The 20908-nt window shown below is 41.8% G+C and overlaps 1 protein-coding gene across 3 annotated transcripts in view; it reads right to left on the reverse strand.

Annotated features, from left to right (window-relative positions):
* The window catches only part of zfhx3b (zinc finger homeobox 3b), a 452523-nt gene that overhangs the window by 321343 nt on the left and 110272 nt on the right, over positions 1-20908 (reverse strand). For all 3 annotated transcript variants that reach the window (XM_063067110.1, XM_063067111.1, XM_063067112.1), the window contains one exon: positions 572-3267. In XM_063067110.1, coding sequence (XP_062923180.1) covers positions 572-3221 — 2650 coding nt within the window. In that variant the 5' untranslated portion in view covers positions 3222-3267. The remainder of the gene's footprint in view (positions 1-571; positions 3268-20908) is intronic.

Genomic DNA, 20908 nt, shown 5'->3' on the forward strand with positions numbered 1-20908 from the left:
CTGGAGACACTTTCGGAGAAAGTCTCAGTTACATTACAAAATCTGGTTTCAACATTTTTTTTATAAATCAACAGCTTTTGATGTCATCTTTAAAACATAACAGTTTTTTTTTAAACCTTTGTTATTTTCACTTTATTTCCTGTCTGTCCATCTGGCCAATTTAGATTAAACTGTACAATAGAGGTCAATGTATCCCTTTTTTAATACTGATTTTGGTTTACATCACTGCTATTAATTTATAGACCATAACATCTCATGTTTTTATGAGAAGTGCAATATCTTACTTCATTCTGAATTTATACTGTATAAATTAAAATGCAACCATGGACATGTTCTAGAACAGTTATCACAAGAAAAGCTTTGGAAACTTGCTCAATTCAAGGACAAGGCCTATCAAACCGAATGTTCACTTCTCAGTGAAAACAACCACCTAATGACTTTACTCTCTGTGATTTGTAAACAGGCGCTTGAAAAGCATTTCCTGAGCGATTGAAACAGATGTATTTATATATCAATAGTCATAAAAATTTAAGTGGAAAATACTTGAAATAATGAAGTTATTATCTATTACCTAGTGCAGGTGCAAGTGTTGATACTGCATTTGTTGGGTCCATTTGGAATCCACCCAGCATAAACTGTGTGTCAGTTGCATTTTCCAGCTTTAGGCCCGGGAGGTTCATGTTCTGGGCCAGGTAGTACTGGTAAAGCTCGGCCTCTGCGGGTGCCAGGTTGCTGAGGCCTAAGTGCCTGTTGTGCTGGATCTGGTTCATGTTCTGCTGGAGCAGCATCATGTTGTGCATGTGCTTCTCGCTGGTCATGTGAATGCGCAGGTTCCTGGCTACATTCGTTTCATAGTCACACACCTCGCACCGCCAAGTGGGCTTGGTTTTTGGTTTGGTGGGCGAGGAAGCCCCGCACGAGCTCATATTGGCGGCAGCAGCGGCCGCGGCCGCCACCGCTGCTCCAGCAGAGTGGCTAAAAACTTGGTCGCCTCCGCCGTTCTGTAAGTTCTGCATGTTATTGAGATGCTTGTCGGACTGCATATGAATACTGAGATTGCCTTTGGTTGTAGTGGAGTAGTTACACACCTCACATCGGAAAGGCTTGTAACCACATGTATAACTCTCGCCCCGGGCTAACCGAGGGTGAGGTTGCCCAGATTTGCAATACGCACATGAGCCACCGGATTCGGGGTGCTTTTCCTTCATGTGGGCCTCCAGCGTCTGCTGGTACTTGTAGTGCCAGTTGCACTTTGGACACTTCAAGGTCTTGCACGAGTTCCGAGAATGCATCATGGTCATGTGCCCGCCAAGGGACCGGGAGGAACCCAGGACCGTGTCGCACTTCGGACACTCAACGGTGCTTCCAGATGAGCATTCCCCACCCCCCAGGTTGCAGGGAGTGCTGGCATGCTGGTGATGGGAGGCATAGTTTCCTTCCTCGCCATCGACAGGTTCATTTGGTTCAGGAGCTGTGGCACTGTCTTTATTGGCACTTTCATCTACAAAGTCCGTCCTATTACTCTCAGCATTACCGACACAGCTGTCGCCGCTTGCACTGTCGTTTGACAAGCTCACTGCATTCCTCCCATTTGCACCATCGAAAACAACAAAGGAAGAAGTAGAAGAAGAAGAGGTGCCCCTCGGAGAAGGGTTCAGCACATTAGGCATTAAAGGAGATTTAGAAATGCTTTGGTTTGAGAGAGTGAGTTCCTTGTTGCTACATGCATCAGCCTCAGGGTCTTCCTGGGGCTCATCATCATCCTCATCTGACTCGTTTGGGAACAGTTCTTTGCACTCCTCATCTTCCTCTGCTTGCTCAGCAGAGTCCGCCTTTTCCATGAGGCTACTGTCAGCGCTAAATTCTCCACTGGCTTTTTTCTTCTCAATTTCCATCCCCAAATCCTTGCTCTCTGACGTTTTGGTCGGCCCGGAAGCAAGGTGGCCCAGAGGGACTGAGGTAATTGGGGTCTTTAGGGCTGAGCTCGTCAACCCTCCAAGATTCAACAGAGCACTTTGTGCCAGCGGGATTGAATGAGGCTGCTCAGATGCACTCGCATTACTTTCAGAGTCTTTTAATAAAGCCAAACCAGCCTGGACAGCCTCATCACCATCAACATGGATTCCACTGAAAGTACCGTAGAAATTCTGACCAGGGCCAATGAGGTTAGCTGTGGAAACTAAAGGGTTTTGAAAGTTTTTGTTTTTTGGTTCCAGAAAGCTTATAAGAGGTTCCTTGTCTTTGCCTATCCCTTGGATGATAGCAGACACGTTCTTATTACTTAAGAGCTTGTGCTCCTCTTCACTAAGGGTCATTCGGTGGTCATGCACAGCATGCGTTACAAATGACCTCACATATCCAAAAGACAACTTGCACAAAAAACACATTAAAATCGGCTTTCGTTTGCCATAGAGCACGAAACTGTCAAACTTAGATAAGTCCACATTGTTAGGGACATCTTTGGATACACAAGAGTTTTTGGCAGAGCCATCACTGTTCAGGTAATCCTTGTTGCTTTTGTGTCGCACATCAAAAACACGGAAAGTGTGCAAGACAGGACTGATGCCTGTCAGTGCTGAGGTATTTGGGAATGCCTGGTCAGAACCAAACCACTTCCCAAAAGATGAGGCTATGTGAAAAGTGTTGATGATCTGTGGATAGACCGAAACGGATGCTGCAGAGGTGGACTCCCCTTGCTTATTCCCAGCGTTGGACATAGAGTTCATGAACAATGCTGGGAGAACACTACTGCCACTGGGCCCTCCAGATTGGATACTTTGCATTAACTGGTTCACATTCTCTACAATGTAGGCAGAGCCATCTGGCTGATAGACAATCTCCCCAACCAGGTTCTCCACATCGCTCTCCTCTGCCTCGCTCATTTCACTGTCACTTTCCTCCTGGAGGAGCTGAGGATGTGAGTTCGGGCAATGGTGTTCCATGTACTTTTGTAAACTTGAGAAAGAGGATGAACACTCGTTGCAGCTGATCTCCTTGGTAGACAACGTGCTGTGTGGAACAACAGCCGCCGCAGCAGTCTCTGAGCTGCACTCGTCGAAGGGTGACCTTAGGTTCTCACACGGGATGCAGTTCTCTTGTGCAGACTCCATTGAACCAACTTTATCAGAGACCTGGGGGTTGGATTCAGTCCATTCCTGATGCTGGGAGGTGCTACACCCATCCTCTTGCCCAGTGATGGTAGGGGAGTCACAGGTTTCCATAGTGATGACTACATGGGCGTTTCATTGCATCCAGTCGGGCAGGGGCCTAAAAATTGAAACAAAACAGTAAGTGCCTTGCATAAAGAAATAAACTCTTACATTTGACATTTCACTAATAAATACTTCATAACAAATTGGCCCTTAGAGTAGTATATTCCTTCTACATTTTTCCTAGAAAGAAAATGGAGTATCTACAAAATTAACACTCCATAAAATCTGAAAGTGTGAATCACTGCTGGCAACTCAAGTAGACAAAGGCTCAACTATTCTGTATGAAATTTCTCTGCCCACTTTTTTCGCAGGGGTGTTAACTCCTTTCGTAAATCACTCAGCGCTGGAGTTAGAAGACCAGTCAGCAAAATGTCATACGATTGTGTCAAATCCTCACCCACTAATGGTGCCTGTGATTTCTAAGCAAATACAAACCAGAATCATTCCTAAACTGTTTCTTCAGAGCACCTCCAAAAATCAATAGAAACCCCACATAAGGAACAAATAGTACAGCATAGTCGCCAAACTCTGAGGACCATTTATTATGGCAGCAGGTCTTGGGCCTGTGAGGAGAAAGTGAGAAGGAAGATACCTTGTGTGTTGCAGTCCTGCATTTAAACTATGTATTTGCGCACACCATATGTTAAAATTGTTTTTCTCTCTGCATAGTCCGGTTGCATAGTGTTAAGTTACTGTTGGACTGATATTCAAAAGCCTGGACTATTGATCTGCAGACATGAATTTGAATCCTATTATGGCATCTGGGGAATTTAAATTCTAGCAAACAAATAAAATGTGGAATAATCTGTTAGTATGAAAATAATGAATGTTTTAAAAACCCATTTGACTCATTAATGTCCTACAGGGAAGTAAATCTGCCATCCTCACTTGGTCTGGCTTACATCTGACTTCAGATCCATCAATGTGTTGACTCTGAACTGTCTCCTCACTTTAGGGGCAATTAGGGGGTGGCTACTAAGTGCTAACATTGCCTGCAATATCCATATCCTCCATTCTCAATCCTACGCTATAGTGATCAGTTTAGAGATGCAGCCCTAACAAGCCGTGCCAACAACCTGTCTATATTAAAGCCAGCCTAATCCCAGGACAATTTATAATTGAAACCCACATGGACACAGGGAGATGTATAAACTCTTTACAGACAGTGTGGGAATGAAACTCAAACTCTGACCCTGAAATGTAACAGCGTCGCACTAGCTGCTACGCTACCGTGGCACCCACATGTTGTTACATCCTCATCTTTGAACGGACGAAGAGTCTTGTGACAATTAAAAAGCAGGGAGGTTAAATGGTTTCCAACATTTTCCAGAAGCACAAACCTGACACCAAACCAACAACACGGAGAGTCAATTATCCATCTCTCAGCAAAGAATAGTGATTTTTGCTTCAATATCAAAGCGGGGGGATGGGGAAGTCATTTACAATTTTCAAATTTCCAACTTTGCACGGTCTTTTTTCTGGCAATTGCAGAAAATTGCAAGGCAACAGAAATACTTCTACGCAACCTGGATATAAATGATGTAACTGAGCTTTAGTGTCATTGAAAATGCTGCAACCATTACTGATCAGCAGTGGGCTGGGACTGCTGGACCCTTCTTCACCAACTGACAGCGTGATGAACTAGTGAAGCAAACATTTACTTAACCCAAGTTCAATCAATATACTTTATTCACAAAATTTCCACTCTGGAAACCAGTCCAGCAGGCAACTGGCTGAAGGCTAGGTATGTCTGAAGCATTCTAAGCACATCGCTCTCCAAAATGAGATTATTTTAAAAAAACAACAGAGCAAGTATCACTAATGCAATTACCAATGTTTTTTACAGTCTAAAGTGGATTGTCTGTAGTTCTACCTTGCAACAGGACTGGAACAGTAATACTGTTTGCCCATAGTGCTTTACTTTGACTGACATCTGCTCAGTTACAAGTGCCTAAAATGTCACTAATTATAAATGAGATTTATAGTGCGTGCATTCAGTGCCATGTATGACATTGCAGCTTTCATAGAAGGTGAATATTCTATAGCAATCATTTAAATGAAGCCACAGAAGATTTCAAAGGCATCAGCAATTTCCTAAACTGTTGGAGTTGAATAACATTAACTCTTCTTGGCCGTAACAGATGAACAAACTTGAAACTACCTAGCTTTTATTATGAAGTCTGAACGTTTTAAACTGCTAATGAATGCATTGGATTTAATTTGGTGTTCAGGTTCTTCAGACAATGGGATAAATCAGGAAGTATTCTACTTCGGTTGGTGTTACTTTGGCAGTGATATCTGAAGGGCCCCCTTCTTCAAAATGAGGCACGGGGTCTTTTACATCCTTCCAATCAGGCAGTATTGCCATGCAGAATTTTCAGAAGATGCTATCTCTGACACCATGCACTAGACCTAGATTTGAGGAGGCATCAATGAATCCTGGAATTCAGAGTAATAATGTATATAAGAAGGCCAAAATTTTCACATGGATTTTGTGCTTATCCTTCTTAAAACTAGTTCCTTTAGTCCGAATCCCATTCCTTTCCCATATGCTTCTCTCTCATGTACTTGTCAATGTTGGTAATGGAACTGCATCAACCTTCTACTGAGCAATGCGAAGACCGTGAAAAAGAGTTTCATCTTGTCATAAATCTTTTGCCTATGTACTGAATCTTCAGCTTTCAGAAACTAATTTGCTTTGACCACTCCATTTGAGCATCTCCAACAAATCTCCTCTGAATCTTCTCTGCTGTCAGAAGTACAATCCTTATTTCTCCAGACTATCTACTGATTTTTCTATAATCTTTCATCCAGGAACTAGTCCAGTAAAGTTCCTTTGTACCTTCTTCAAAGTCTTCTGTCCTTCCTGGTGGGCAGTGGAGAATTTGAAACTATATTCGAACTGTAGTCCAACCAGTGACTTTATATAGCTTTATCAAGAATACCTAATAAATACTTTATATCATAAACATGAGAAATTCTGGAGAGGCTGAGCATCCAAAACAACACACTAAAAAATGCTGGAGGAATTCAGCAGGTCAGGCAGCATCTATGGAAATGAATACTGGTTGGTATTTTGGGCCAAAACCCTTCTTCAAGACAGGAAAGGAAGGGGGAAGATGCTAGAGTAAAAAAGTGGAGGGAGTGGAGGAAGGATAGCTAGAAGATGATAGTTGAAGCCAGGTGGATAGGAAAGGTATAGAGCTGGAGAGGAAGGAATCTGATAGGAAGGGAGAGTGGATAATAGGAGAAAGGGAAGGAGCAGTGGACCCGGGGGAGATGATAAGCAGGTGAGAAGAGGTAAGAGGCCAGAATGGGGAACAGAAGAGGATGGAAGGGGGAGGGATTTTTTTTTAACCAGAAGGATAATCATGACATCATGTTGGAGCCTACCCAGACAGAATTGATCCTCCATCCTGCGGGTGGCCTCATCATGGACCAACATGTCGGAACAGAAACTGACAGCCCACTTCGAGAGCATAGGACACAATAGATGACCCCAGCAGAGTCACAGGTGAAGTGTTGCCTCACCTGGAGGGAGTGTTTGGGGCTTATCTACACAGGTCTGTGCACAACCACAACCAGAGTACTGTTTTTGTATCTGCTGAGGCATTAAGTGATTATTACCTCTTCTGACTGTTCTCACTAAAATGTTTCATGTTATATTATTCTGAGCTGAATTCCATCTGCCAGGTACTTTGTTGTTCTACAAGGCAGTTTATATCCCTTTGAAGTTTCCTTCACTACATTTACATATCTTCTGTTCTCTGCAAATTAAAAAAGCTAAGTCATTAACACACATCAAAACCAAAGCACTCCCAGGACTGAATCTTGTAGTGGGCCAATTGAACTGGAAAAACAACTCCGTTTTCCATCGAATGAAGGGTTTGTATTTACGCTCCTACCACGTTTTTTATAGCATGAACTTCAGTTTTGCCAACAATCTGAATGAGGGGAACATGACCAAAACCCTTTAAAGTCTTTAATTATTTACTGCAGAAAGATTTCGAACAGCTGCAGGAAGAACACAATGCAGGAAATATGTGCCAATATCAGTAAGGTTTTGTTGGTTCAAATGTTACTGAGGTTTACCATTCCGGATTTAATATTTCAAGAACTCAAGACATTATATTCATTTATTAAATCCAGTTAAAGCAATGGAAGCCCTTCACGCCCCACAAGTAAAGTGCATTCAATAAATAGACTGCTTACAGGAAAAGGACATGCCAGAGCAGAGTGGAGTTTGTGTGTGGGAAATCCTGTGTCATGAATTTGATTGAGTTTTTTTTTGAAGAAGTAACCGAGAATATTAATCAGAGCAGGGCAGCAGACATTGTCTATAGATGGGCTTTAACAAGGCCTTGGACATGGTTCTGCATGGTACCTTGGCCCAGAAAGTTAGAACACATTGAATCTGGAGTGATCTTATCAAGTGGACATAAAATGGACCTGGTGGAAGGAGCTGTTTTCATATAGGAGGTCTTTGACACATTGTGTGCTACAGCGATCGATGGTAGGTCCATTGTTGTTTGCTATCGTTGTTAAAAATTAAGGTGAGAATGTAGTTGGCATGGTTAGTAAGCAGGCAGATGACATGAAAATTAATGGTAAAGTGGACTGTAAAGGTTATCTAAGATTATAAAGGATCAAGATCAATTGGGAACGTGGGTCAAGGAATGGCGGGTGGAATTTAGCTTGGAGAAGTGTGAAGTATTGACTTGGGCAAGTTAAACCAGGACAAGATTTACACTGTAAATGGCGGGGCCCTGGAGAGAGTTGCGGAATAGTGAACCTAGTGAACATAGAGGTACAAGTCCATACTGTAGTTCCCTGAAAGGGACAATACAGGCAGACAGGGATCTTTCAAATACAGGACCACATCAGAAGGAAGAGATCTATCCTGCTTCTCATCACTGTAATTAACACCTGTATTTTATTGTGTTCAATGCTCATGAAACTGGAAACTCTGATGAACTTTGCAAACTTGTTATGCAGACAGCCAATACCATTAAAAAGCTTAAACTCACTGGCACACATGAACTGATTCTAAAATTCATGTAAACTCAAAAATTTTTGAAATTTCTAATTCTCTTGTCCAAAGGAAACTTTCACATAGTCCTGAAAGAAGCCCAAGCTCTTGTTCAAATTCAAATCTCACCAATGTAATAGAGCTGGCCGTATCACATATTAATATTATGAATTATTTAATTATATCTATTTCATGGTGTGAACAACATTAAATATTTCTTAATACACTACATGCTATCTATATTTTAATACTCCTCTAATGTTCACTAACTGTGGACAAAATTGTTTTAAGGATTTTACTTGCTACCACACCAGCCATCTGAGAGTTAATAACCTTATTGAATAATCAATGCCATAAATGGTTCTCAATTTACAGGAAAATGTGCTCTGCTAGGACAGCTATTGATAAACTGGCATGTCTTTGATTTTGCACTGGGATCTAGTTTACTGAAACTAAGTACAGCAATTCTGAGGTAGAACTGGCATAGTATTTTGCAGAGATTAACAGATCATACTTAAAATCCCTTTTTTTAAATCTGTTATTCTGTAAATTGTCCAAAACTGGGATTACAGTCTTCACCAGCAAGGTTATCTGCCATTTTATTCACTAGTCCCACTTCTCTTCCTCTGACAACATCAACTCCAGTTGAAGTATGGTTGCAAATATGCTGGCCTGCTTTTAGCGCCTGCTCCTTATGAATAATGCAGACAGTGAGTTTCATAGGATACTGAATGAGGCGGGGACATCACATCTGTGACAAAATCTGTTTTCATCCTACATCCACACTACCAGTGAACTGTCCACTTGGCACTCAGCAGCAGCAGAAAAATTAGACACCTCTCCATGACTTAGAGCAGTGGTCCCCAACCACCTGGCCGCAAAGCATGTGCTACCAGGCCGCAAGGAAACGATATGATTCAGCGAAATGAAATGATACGAGTCAGCTGCACCTTTCCTCATTCCCTGTCACGCACTGTTAAACTTGAACACCCACCACTGTCCCCCCCCCGCCACCATCGGCCAATCCACAAGAATATTAAACCGGTCCATGGTGCAAAACAGGAAACTTAGAGCATTTTCTGAAGCAAAATTTTTAATTTCTTTTTCAGCCGATTTAAATGAAATTGGCACACATTTATGATCTCCATTTCACTTAGCCTCCACTGAGAGAATCTAAAATGGCTTTGATGAGGGAAAAAAATTGTACCCGTGCAAGCTTCAGTGTCACTGGACGCCTGCCATAACATCCATAACAGGTCTGAAGAAAACATCATCAAAAAGAAAATGGTTTTAGTTCAATGTATAAAAGTTGTTCTGCCATACAGTAAGCAACTTTACTTTTAAACTTGTATTTCTTCCCCAAATCCTGTGAATCTCTTTAGTTATGGTGTGAGATGTCAATCAATGTCCATTCTAGCAATGTTGCATTGTTTTTTTTTTGTTTTACTTCACATGGTTCCACAGCTGTGGATGGCAACATTAGTATTTACTGTCTTTCCCTATCTGCCCCTAAATGAAAAAGGCAGTTCGGAGTTAACCATATTGACGAGTCCAGAGGCCCAACTACAGGCCAGACCAGGTATGGATGACAGATGGTAAAAACTACACAGGGTTTTAAGACCAGTCTGAGAGCTTCATGCTTATCATTGCTTAGACTAGTTTTAATTCCAGATTTAATTAATTACTTGAATTTAAATTTCCCAAATGCCATGATGAAATTCAAACTTGTCTCTTGGGAATAATGGGCTAGAGCTCTGGCTGATACCTCCATAACTTAACCATTGCACTGCCACACCCCATGCAGTCCAACAGCACCCTAAGCTTTGCCTTAAATCAACTGATAATGGTGAGCACTGAATGTCACAGCATTCAGAATTAATATTTTACAAAAAGTTCCTGTAAATGGTCCTTTCTGAAATTTTACATCTTTGATTTGGATGTTCTAACTTGGTCCGAATGACTATTTCAATACCATTATCCATTCAGTAAATACCATACTCCCACATATTTCTTCAAATGTCTTCCTCTTTTATAATCCGCTCAATATCCCTATGTCAGCTATGCTGCTAGATCAATGCAGATCTGGATTGGGTTGCATGAAGGGAGAAAGAAGAGATAAATAAACAGGGTTGGGGATTGGTAGGAAATGACAGGCAGGGGTGTAGTGAGAGGGGGGAGAGGGAGAGGGGGAGAGGAAGAGGGAGAGGGGGAGGGAGAGGGGGAGGGAGAGGGGGAGGGAGAGGGGGAGGGAGAGGGGGAGGGAGAGGGGGAGGGAGAGGGGGAGGGAGAGTTGGAGGGAGAGAGGGGAGAGAGAGAGGGGAGAGAGAGAAAGAGAGTGGAAGAGTGAGAGAGTGTGTGGAGAGTGAGAGGAGAGAGAGAGGAGAGAGAGAGAGAGAGAGAGAGAGAGAGAGAGAGAAAGAAGATATATATATATATATATTTAACTTATACCCTTTCCCTGTAAATCAACATCCTCTTTCAGGCTAAGTGAACTTCTCTTGAACTTATTTAGAGAGATGAAGTCTCCTGTCCTGTTCTGTTGTAGTAGTATGTGTAATTGTGCCCATATGCCTCTTTTAATGACTGTGCGAATAGATTTTGATTCAAGTCCTGCCTGCTGGATACCACTGAAGTGGTAACAGAGGCTTCAGTCTGAAGTCTTCAGAAAGCGCATCTTGACAGCACTCTCCGATTAAAGTTTGGAAAGAGAAGAGAACAGCTGCCAAACCTCATCCTGGGCAAAGTGACAACTTTTACTCAGTGGAAAAATGAGTGAAATCACAAATGAGAAAATAAAATTAGACAAATATAAAAAAGGTTACTTCTTGCAGTATGGGAATTAACACAAACTATGAACCATTTCTGAAATGGCATTGATTCTGAAAGTGGTTGTAAATCTATGATGAACTTCAGGTGACTTTGAACAACCAAGAAAGAATCTCATAAGCAACACAGGCAAAATGCTGGAGGAACTCAGCAGATCCTTCATGGTCTCGGCCCGAAACGTTGACTGTTTACTCTTTTCCATAGATGCTGCCTGGCCCGGTGAGTTCCTCTAGCATTCTGCGTGTGTCACTTTGGATTTCCAGCATCTGCAGATTTTCTGTGTGTTAGTAATCTCATGATCTGCTTGCTATAACTCCAGGATAGTCTGCCAGGTAACTATCTCTTCTATATCCTCTTGCCCTACCTAGGAAGCACCTTGTTCAAACACCAGTCTATCTGCTAACATTTGCAATGAATTCAACAGCAGGGCCTACCAAAGTGCAAACTGCAAAACAAATAACATTGTGAAGTCTGCCCATGTATTTGTTTGTGAGAATACCACTGCTGGCAGATAATGTCCAGAGGATAAAGAGGTGACACTAATGCACGAAGACTGATAAGAAATGCAAATCAAAATTACCATGTCTGATAGCACTATCCTGTCACCCCAGCATGACATCTAATTTTCACACAGTATGGTTTATCCTAATTACCTTCCTCCATAACACTGATTCCTGGTGATGGAGGATTGGTTTCTCAAGACAAGGATGAGATAGAAACATAGAAAACCTACAGCACAATACAGGCCTTTCCGCCCACAATGCTGTGCCGAACATGTACTTACTTTAGAAATTACCTAGGGTTACCCATAGCCCTCCATTTTTCTAAACTCCATGCATCTATCCAGGAGTCTTTTAAAAGACCCTATCATATCCGCTTCCATCACCATCGCTGGCAGCCTATTCCACGCACTCAGCACTCCCTGTGTAAAAAACTTACCCCTGACATCTCCTCTGTACCTACTTCCAAGCACCTTAAAACTGTGCCCTCTCGTGTTAGCCATTTCAGCCCTGGGAAAAAGCCTCTGACTATCCACACGATCAATGCCTCTCATCAGCTTATACACCTCTATCAGGTCACCTCTCATCTTCTGTCGCTCCAAGGACCACTCCATCTATTCTCATAAGGAATGCTCCCCAATCCAGGCAGCATCCTTGTAAATCTCCTCTGTACCCTTTCTATAGTTTCCACATCCTTCCTGTAGTGAGGTGACCAGAACTGAGCACAGTACTCCAAGTAGGTTCTCACCAGGGTCCTATATAGCCTGTAACATTACCTTTCAGCTCATAAACTCAATCCCATGGTTGATGAAGGCCAATGCACCGTATGCCTTCTTAACCACAGTCAACCTGTGCAGCAGCTTAGAGTGTCCTGTGGGCTCAGACCCCAAGATCCCTCTGATCCTCCACATTGCCAAGAGTCTTACCAATAAATCTATATTCTGCCATCATATTTGACCTACCAAAATGAACCACCTTACACTTATCTGGGTTGAACTCCATCTGCCACTTCTCAGCCCAGTTCTGCATCCTATCGATGTCCCGCTGTAACCTATGACAACCCTCCACACTATCCACAACACCCCCAACCTTTGTGTCATCGGCAAATTTACTAACCCATCCCTTCACTTCCTCATCCAGGTCATTTATAAAAATCATGAAGGGAAGGGGTCCCAGAACAGATTCCTGAGGCACACCACGGGTCACCAACCTCCATGCAGAATATGACCTGTCTACAACCACTCTTTGCCTTCTGTGGGCAAGGCAATTCTGGATCCACAAAGCAATGTCCCCATGGATCCCATGCCCCCTTACTTTCTCAATAAGCCTTGCATGGGGTACCTTACCAAATGCCTTACTTACATGTTAATCATTGCTTGCCAACTATTCCAATTGACAGTGCTTGGAAGAAGATGAAGTTAACTGTATTGCAAAGCAAGGCAGTCTGAGGACCACTAAAATTCAACTCTGTGGTGTTCCTAGGTTCCAGGCAGATCACAGTTAAACTGGGCTATCAAGGGGATAGTTCTGAGGGTTCAAAACAATGATTTGGATGTGATAAACTCACTTCTATGAGTTCAATGTGCCTATTTACTTCAGAATCATTATCAGGCTTAATATGTTGTGAAATATGTTGCTTTGTGGCAGTAGGTCACTGCAGTACACAATAAAAACACTATCAATTACAATAAATAAACATCATTAAATTAAATATCTAGTGCAAAAAGAAAGCAAAAAAAAAGAAAAAAAAAGTGAGGCTTATTGTCCATTCAGAAATCTGATGGCAGGGGAAGAAGTTGTTCCTAAGATACAAAGCCAAGAGATCCTGCCGATGCTGGAAATCCAGAGCAACATGCACAAAAAGCTGGAGGAACTTAGCAGGTCAAGCAGCGTCTATGGAAATGAACAAACAGTCAACATTTTGAGCCACGACCCTTCATCAGGACTGGAATGGAAGGGGTGGGGGAAGATGCCAGAATGTTCCTACAATATTGAGTTTGTGTCTTCCTGTACCACCTCATTTATGGCAGCAAGAAGAAGAGGGCATGTCCAGGGTGTGGGAGTCTGTAATGATGGATGCCAGCTTTTTGAGGCATTGCCTTTTGTATACGTCCTCGACCTGGGGAGGCGAGTGCCCAAGCTGGCTTAGTGTGCAAATTTCTACAGCTTTTTCCAATACTGTGCTGTGGCCCCTCCATACCAGATGGTGATACAACCAGTCTGAACACTCTCCACAGTACATCTCTAGAATTTTGCCAGTGTCTTTGGTGACATACAAAGTCTCCCCAAACTCCAAATGAAATATAGCTGCTGTTGTGCTAATTCTTTGTCAGTGCATTAATATGTTGGGCTCAGGACAGACCTTCAGAGACCCACGAATTTGAAAGTGCCCACCCTTTCCACTGCTGATTCCTCGATAAGGACTGGTACGTGCTCCCTCAATGTCCCCTTCCCCGAGGTCATCATTCTACACCAAAGAAATTTTTCAGAGGGGAAAAGGAAGCAGCCTCCTTCTGAAGTAAACAAAAATAAGGCATTCCCAATGCCCCTCATCTTTCCACTATAGCCCAACTACTTCAACTTCCATAAAATCAAATTACAACCCCCCAGCTTCATCTGCAATAAATAGCACAACAGCCATGGGAAATGCCAATTGACTGTTCTCAGAATTCATGCTAACAGCTTTGGTAAGTATAATAATTTTTTTTAACCCATTTTCAGAGCTTTCTGCAATTTGCACTCCTTGCTGTGGGCTGTTTACAATGTGTCGATATAATGCTGATTCAGCGGTTAACCTAAACCACTGTATTCCAATGATGTAATACTGTAGTAAGCTACACTGATAGCTTGAAATGTTGTCTTCCTTTCTTAAAGATGAAACCAACCTTCTGTAAGGCCTAACTTCTCCACAGAGTAGAAAAGCTCTACACAGTGGCCTAAGCAAATAATAATAGGGTAATTCTAGGGCTAAATTAAGTAAAAATTTAAATACTTTACTACAGAGGACCGAGAGTGACTGCACATTTATGCTTTGGTTTCAGTCTGTGTCCAACTTCAGTTCAACCTTAGTCGGCTGTTTCCTTTGTCCAAACTCATAATGATATAAAGGCATTTATAACTCAATATATTAAATATATATATATTACATTTTACAAGGTTACAAGGTAAAAGAAACTTTTTTAAATGAAAATCTGGAGCCAACATATTTTTGTTTTCAAGCTGAAAATTCATTTAAGAAAATCACAAGGTCTGACAGCTTTAACAAAGAGAAACTTTCATTTTAGAGTTATTGAACCACAAAGCACAGAAAACAAGCCATTTGGCCCATCCCAATGATTGAGTTCCCATCTATAACCAGTCTTGTTTAACGCGAGTTGGTCCGTAACCTTCTATGCCTTAGATATTAATTTTGCTCATTTCTTAGAATGCCATGAATTGGCAATCCTGCTCCAGTTCAATACACTTCTAACTGTGCCATAAAAACAGCATCAGGATTTTTGATTTGTAAATATTCCATGATTTTAAAAATTGATGCGAGCTTCGAAGGTAGATGTGAAGGTCGTTCAAAATCTTTTTGAAGGTGAAGCCACAATAATGGTGAAAGAGATTGTTATGGTTGGTCTATACATGTGTGAATGTGTGAATACATGCATGCAGAGACAGCACTTTCTGACACTTAAGTGCCTTACTTACACTTCAGTGATGTCATGTCATAGTAGAACTCTAGGCTAAGAATTCCTTCAGTAAATATGTGTAGTAACATTGTAAATCTGTCCGTGAAGATTTCCTCTCTTTGGCATCTCTCGCAGATGCAAACACATATTCCAAAAGGATGTGTTTACAATTTCATTGCACAAGGTGACCACAGGAATCCTTACCCATCCAAGTTTGACAATCTGGAGTCTGTATGTTGTGTGGATTTGAAGGGAGAGGGGCTGGGTTTATTCCTTCCTCCTCCAACTCCACAATACACCAGGGGAAAAAGGTGATTTCAATACAGCATATGTGTACATAAACATAGTACAAAGTCAAACTTTAAAATCACTTTATCCTCTACTGGATATATGACATAGAAAAAGGAGGAAGAGCTTACTTATACTCCTGGGCATACTTAAGAGACTCCTGAAGTTCAAGCTGTGCACTGATATTTTGAGGTAGCATTCAGATTGTAAACATCTGTACTCGGGCATGATATTGAAAAACACCTTCAGTTCATCATAATCTTTATTTCCTTAAGTTTTTTTTACTAAAACCAGTGTTTTTTTTTAAACCAACACTGAGTGCATGTCACTAGCTCCTCAAACATGCAATCAGGTACTTGCTTTTCAAAATTTAAACACAAACAACACAGGAAGAGATTGTCCTTTCTGTGACTTTGAGGGTAATGTATTTGGGACATTTGGACTCAGATTCAGATATGTTGTAGATAAGGCTGCTGTCACGACTGCACGAATAAATGCACTAACAATTAGGCAATCTGACATTTTCTGCTTGATCACTCAGAGCAGCCATATTATCTTTAAGCAAGTGTTTTGCTAATGCTAAGAATTGATTAGTGCCAAAACTACCCAGTGTGTTCCAATGCACACACTTCTTCACTCTCAACATCACAGTGGTATCAAACTGAACTCATTCAGGACTCGTTATATTTCCACAACTGCAAACCGGAGAGACTTTCCGCTTTTCTAAAGATATTTTAAGGTCAGTGCAATGCCAAGCCATTTCAAGCTGTTGCTGACCAGTCAAAAGTGGAAGTGAAAGGCCAGGCACATCAGAAGAAAGCAGCACCCATCATCAGGGACTCCGCACCCCACCCCTCCAGGCCATGCTGTCTTCTCACTGCAGCCATTGCGAAGGAGGTACAGGAACCTCAGGTCCCACACTAACAGGTTCAGAAACAATTATTACTCTTCCATCATCTGGCATGGATGACCTTATTCACCTCAACGCTGCACTGATTCCACAAGCCATGGACTCACTTTCAAGGACGCTACAGCTCATGTTTGCAGTACTTAGTTATTTTTTTGGCTTTCTTAATTTGTTTTATTCTTGCTCAGTTTGTCTTATTTTGCACATTGGTTGTTTGTGTGCAATTTATCATCAATTCTGTTGTATTTCTTTGTTCTACTGTGGGCTGTTCTACTGTAAATGCCTGCAAGAAAGTGAATCTCAGGGTAGTATATGGTGACATATACGTACTTCATAATGAATCTACTTTAAACTTTGAAGCCCACTCCTCCTCATGTGTATACAATGTAAGTTCAATGTGCCCTGGAACGTGGTCAGATTTTAAATACAGGCACGGCCCAGCTTCTTAACATGCTTCATTAGTACAAAAGTAAGATGGGAAGAGTAACTAAGTGTAGCAGTAGAGACAGAAGAAGAAGCTGTCAAAGACCAGGGCAGATTATAATGTCCAGATCTTGTTCGATAGTTTGCTTGCATTTTGTGGAGAAGCAGTTTACAATAAAGCAATGTCTACCAATATGGACCTCCTGACAAGAGATCAGAAATACAGATGGAACCTTGCACTCTGAGACATCTGGGTGCAAGTTTCCAATACCATCGCCCATTTAAAGATGATCAGGCACGAAACCAGGAATCGTATGATCCTGGACTCAATGTTAAATGGGTGCAAGTGTGACAGAGACCATAGATTGGGTTACATTCATTGTAACTGTCTCTGGACTGAGTTGAAGTATTAGATCTTCAGCAGCAGTGAAGTGAACAAGGTTGGCCAGTGGAAACTATGCATCTGGTTTCTTTGACCTAATCATTTTAGAGCAATGGTTCCCAACCTGGGGTCCATGGACCTCTTGTTTAATGGCATTGGACCACAGCATAAAAACGGTTGGGAACCCCTGTGTTAAAGCATCTCATGGAAAGCTCACCAAATCAAATGATTAGTGGGAACTTTATGTATAGGATACCACGATGTATATATTCAATTAAACTGAAAAGATCAGAACATGTAAATGATGAGAACTGTGTCCAAGTAATGCTCAACAGAGCAGTTGCTGAGGATAATACTTCTGGTTATACAGTAAAAGGCATTACGCTGGGCATCACTGAAAAGTTTTTCAAGTTCATTAAGAGACTCGTAGCCTGAGGCACACTTAATCCTCGTTCGTGCGGCACTCCTAAACTGGCAAAAATTCCACTTCATGCCACTTATACTTTCTGTAGATTAAAAGATTGCATTAAGTGCAAATGCTCATGAATATGGAGTCTGTTAACACAAGCTTAAACTGCATATAGACACCAGCATCGGTACCTACTTTATGTATCTACAATGCATTAAAACTTGCATCTGAACTCTCTACTCTTCATTAATGTGATGCAGCATTGCTAATGTTTTACAATTATTTTCCTTTTTGGGGATCCAACACTTGACTACTTTTCGCTTAAAAAAAGGGGTGCCTTTTATGAAAATTCTATTCTGCGATTGGAACACAAATCCTTCACATTGTTAGCACCAATCTGGTTTTTCTTTTGCATTCAGTGAGCCACTGAGCATATATCGTAGTTCTATCCCCCGAGAACGAAAGTGGGATTTGATGTTCTGAACAAAAATATGAACTATTCTCATTCCAACATGCAGTAACCCTGCCAAGTGCCAAGAATGCAGAAAAAACATGATGAATTGCCTCCAACAATACTGTGTCCTGCTCAAATAGTGACGGCATGATGGTTTATTTTAAGAAATTAACAGCAGCCCATTAAAATTCTCCATTCTCAGTGTGTCTTATTTTCCCCCAGGGGTAACTTTACAGAAGAATTTCCTAAGCTGCTTCGCACTAAGCATTTGCTTGAAACCTCTCTCTTGCTTTTCAGTCAATACAGGAAAGCAGAGTCAATTCTTACTTAAGAAGGCAAAAGTCAACCTGTTGGTCGATTATTTGTACGTCTGTGAACATGGATTCCCGTAAAATCAATGATCTTCAGTTATTGCTATCAGTCTGTTTCTAAAATAGACTGGAAGCTGTTTAAGTTCATACATGCAGTCAGTGTGCCCAGGGCAACATCAGTCACTTATCTTCCATCCATCTATCCCTCCATTTATTAGAGTCTGTGAGCTCTTACTCAAACAGAACACAAATCTATAATATTAAGATTACACTAAAATTACTTCAGAGAATGACAGCTAATTTGATTTGCAAAAGTACCTGGTATTTAAGAACCTGACAACTCCCCTAGCTCACCAGCACCCGCCCCCAGACTGCAAGTTACCTAAAGAAAGGCTGATTGATTATAGTATAGCTTTGTTTTACAGAGTTACTGAATATTTGTACAAAATTGGATAAAGAACTTTGGGCAGTTGGTGGTGGGGTTGAGGGGGTTGGGGTTAAATGGGGTGGCACGGTTAGCACAACGCTTTACAGTGCCGGCGACCAAGGGTTCAATTCCCTCGCTGCCTGTGGGGAGTTTACACGTTCTTCCTGTGACCACGTGGGTTTCCTCTGGGTGCTCTGGTTTCCTCCCACAATGCAAACTGGTAGGTTAACCGGTCATTGTAAATTCTCCCGTAATTAGGCTGGGGTTAAATCGGGGGATGCTGGGCGGTGTGGCTCAATGGGCTGGAAGGGCCTATTTCATGCTGTGACTCAAAAATAAATAAACAGACGTGGAAAGGCAGGTGAGGGGCATGGGCCTGTGCTACGAAAGAGATATTCACATCTCTCTGTACCTGTTAGCTAAAAGGAAAATGCCGACTACTGTGGATATGATCCTTTTCAAATCGCTTTGACAAATTTATTCCTACATTCAGTAAGATTCATCTAATGTTCCATCAAGAGGCAGGAATGTCTTTGCCCTGCCATGAGGAAGTCCTTTTCTCTGCTGCACATTCAGCAGAAGATTCATCACACCACATCAGGAGATTACGGAAAGCAGGGGATACGGAACCAATGCCCAGAAAGCCAGCACGTGTATGAAAGTGTAAAGAAATTCAGCAGGTATAAAAGTAAAGAGAATATTGGATAAAAAGCTGTGTGTTTTCAATAAGGTAACCTTCATTTCAAAGTACAAACTGTGGCATCCTCTCCTGCCAGTACTTTGTGTCTCACTGTTCAAAATTTGCATTCCTAAACAGAGGACATGTAGAAACACGTCTACTGGTAGACCTGAGCATTAAAGGCTAACTATTTTTTAAAACACAGTGAAAAATATATCATACCACAAAAACCTGTCTGGCAATGTCACTACTGCTCATATTAATGTCCTACTTCTATCACATAATTTTAATATTTGAGCTCCACACACACACAAAGCAAGCTCTGAGGGATTGTGTGTCCCACTGTCATAACACGGAGGTGTCATGTAGGCCTAGACAGCTCCTCCTGAGTATAAACATGCATAGGTTATGACTTCTCAACCCTTCCTTCAGCAGAATATCTTCCTTGGTTGCCCCCAGCTAATTCAAATGCTAATGGGCTATTTCAAAACAAAATCTCAGATGCAACTAATTTCAAGAGGGGAAGAAGCTCCCTACGCTCAGCTTAGATCGGTGCACTTCACCGAACACTGTTTCAAAGTGGCTTACAGCACTGAGCCCAGAGGAGGTGGTGCCTCCATTTCCTATGAATTAAATATTAACAGCACTAGCGTGTAATTTTAATCATTAATTAGCACTGGGTTAATTACGTACGTGACTGGCAAGAGCACTGTAAATGTTGCTGGTGATAAACTAACATTGAAGAAAGCATGAAATTGTAACTGCACTGCAATTAGCAGGAAATCAGCCCCTGTACAGTTAACAGGTAGGCTGAGAGAAAGGCCCTTTCAGACACTCTTTGTACCCTCTATGTTCAGACAATATGGAATTGCAGCCAATTTAAACAAGGATAAGGCAGAAGATAAAGAACAAAACACTGCCAGAGCAGGTGAGAAAACACAAGGGAACAGGATTTAGCTACCTTTAGTTGCTCTGCACTCACCTCAGGCAAGCAGACAGCTTGTCCCTCTGTTTTACCAATGTTTAACAGAATCTGGATCAGAATCATGCTTACTATCACTGACAGAGTGGAATTTGTGAAGCAGTACAGTGCAAGACTAAAATTACTATACTACAAAAATAAATTGTGCAAAAGGTGTATAATGAGGTAGCCATCTTGGACCATTCAGAAATCTGATGGTGGAGGGGTCTTTAGGGTTCAAGTAGCTCCTCCGTGATGGTAGTAATGAGAAGGATGCACCCCAGAGTGCCACCTTCTTGAAGATATCACCGATGGAACTGGCTGAGTCTGCAATTCTGCAGCCTCTTTCCACCCTGCACATCCTCCACATCAAGGAGTTGTGCAATGGTCTCCACCATACCCTTGTAGAAACTTGCAGGAGTCTTT

Source organism: Mobula hypostoma, chromosome 14 (genome assembly GCF_963921235.1).
Source record: "Mobula hypostoma chromosome 14, sMobHyp1.1, whole genome shotgun sequence".
Lineage (NCBI taxonomy): Eukaryota > Metazoa > Chordata > Chondrichthyes > Myliobatiformes > Myliobatidae > Mobula > Mobula hypostoma.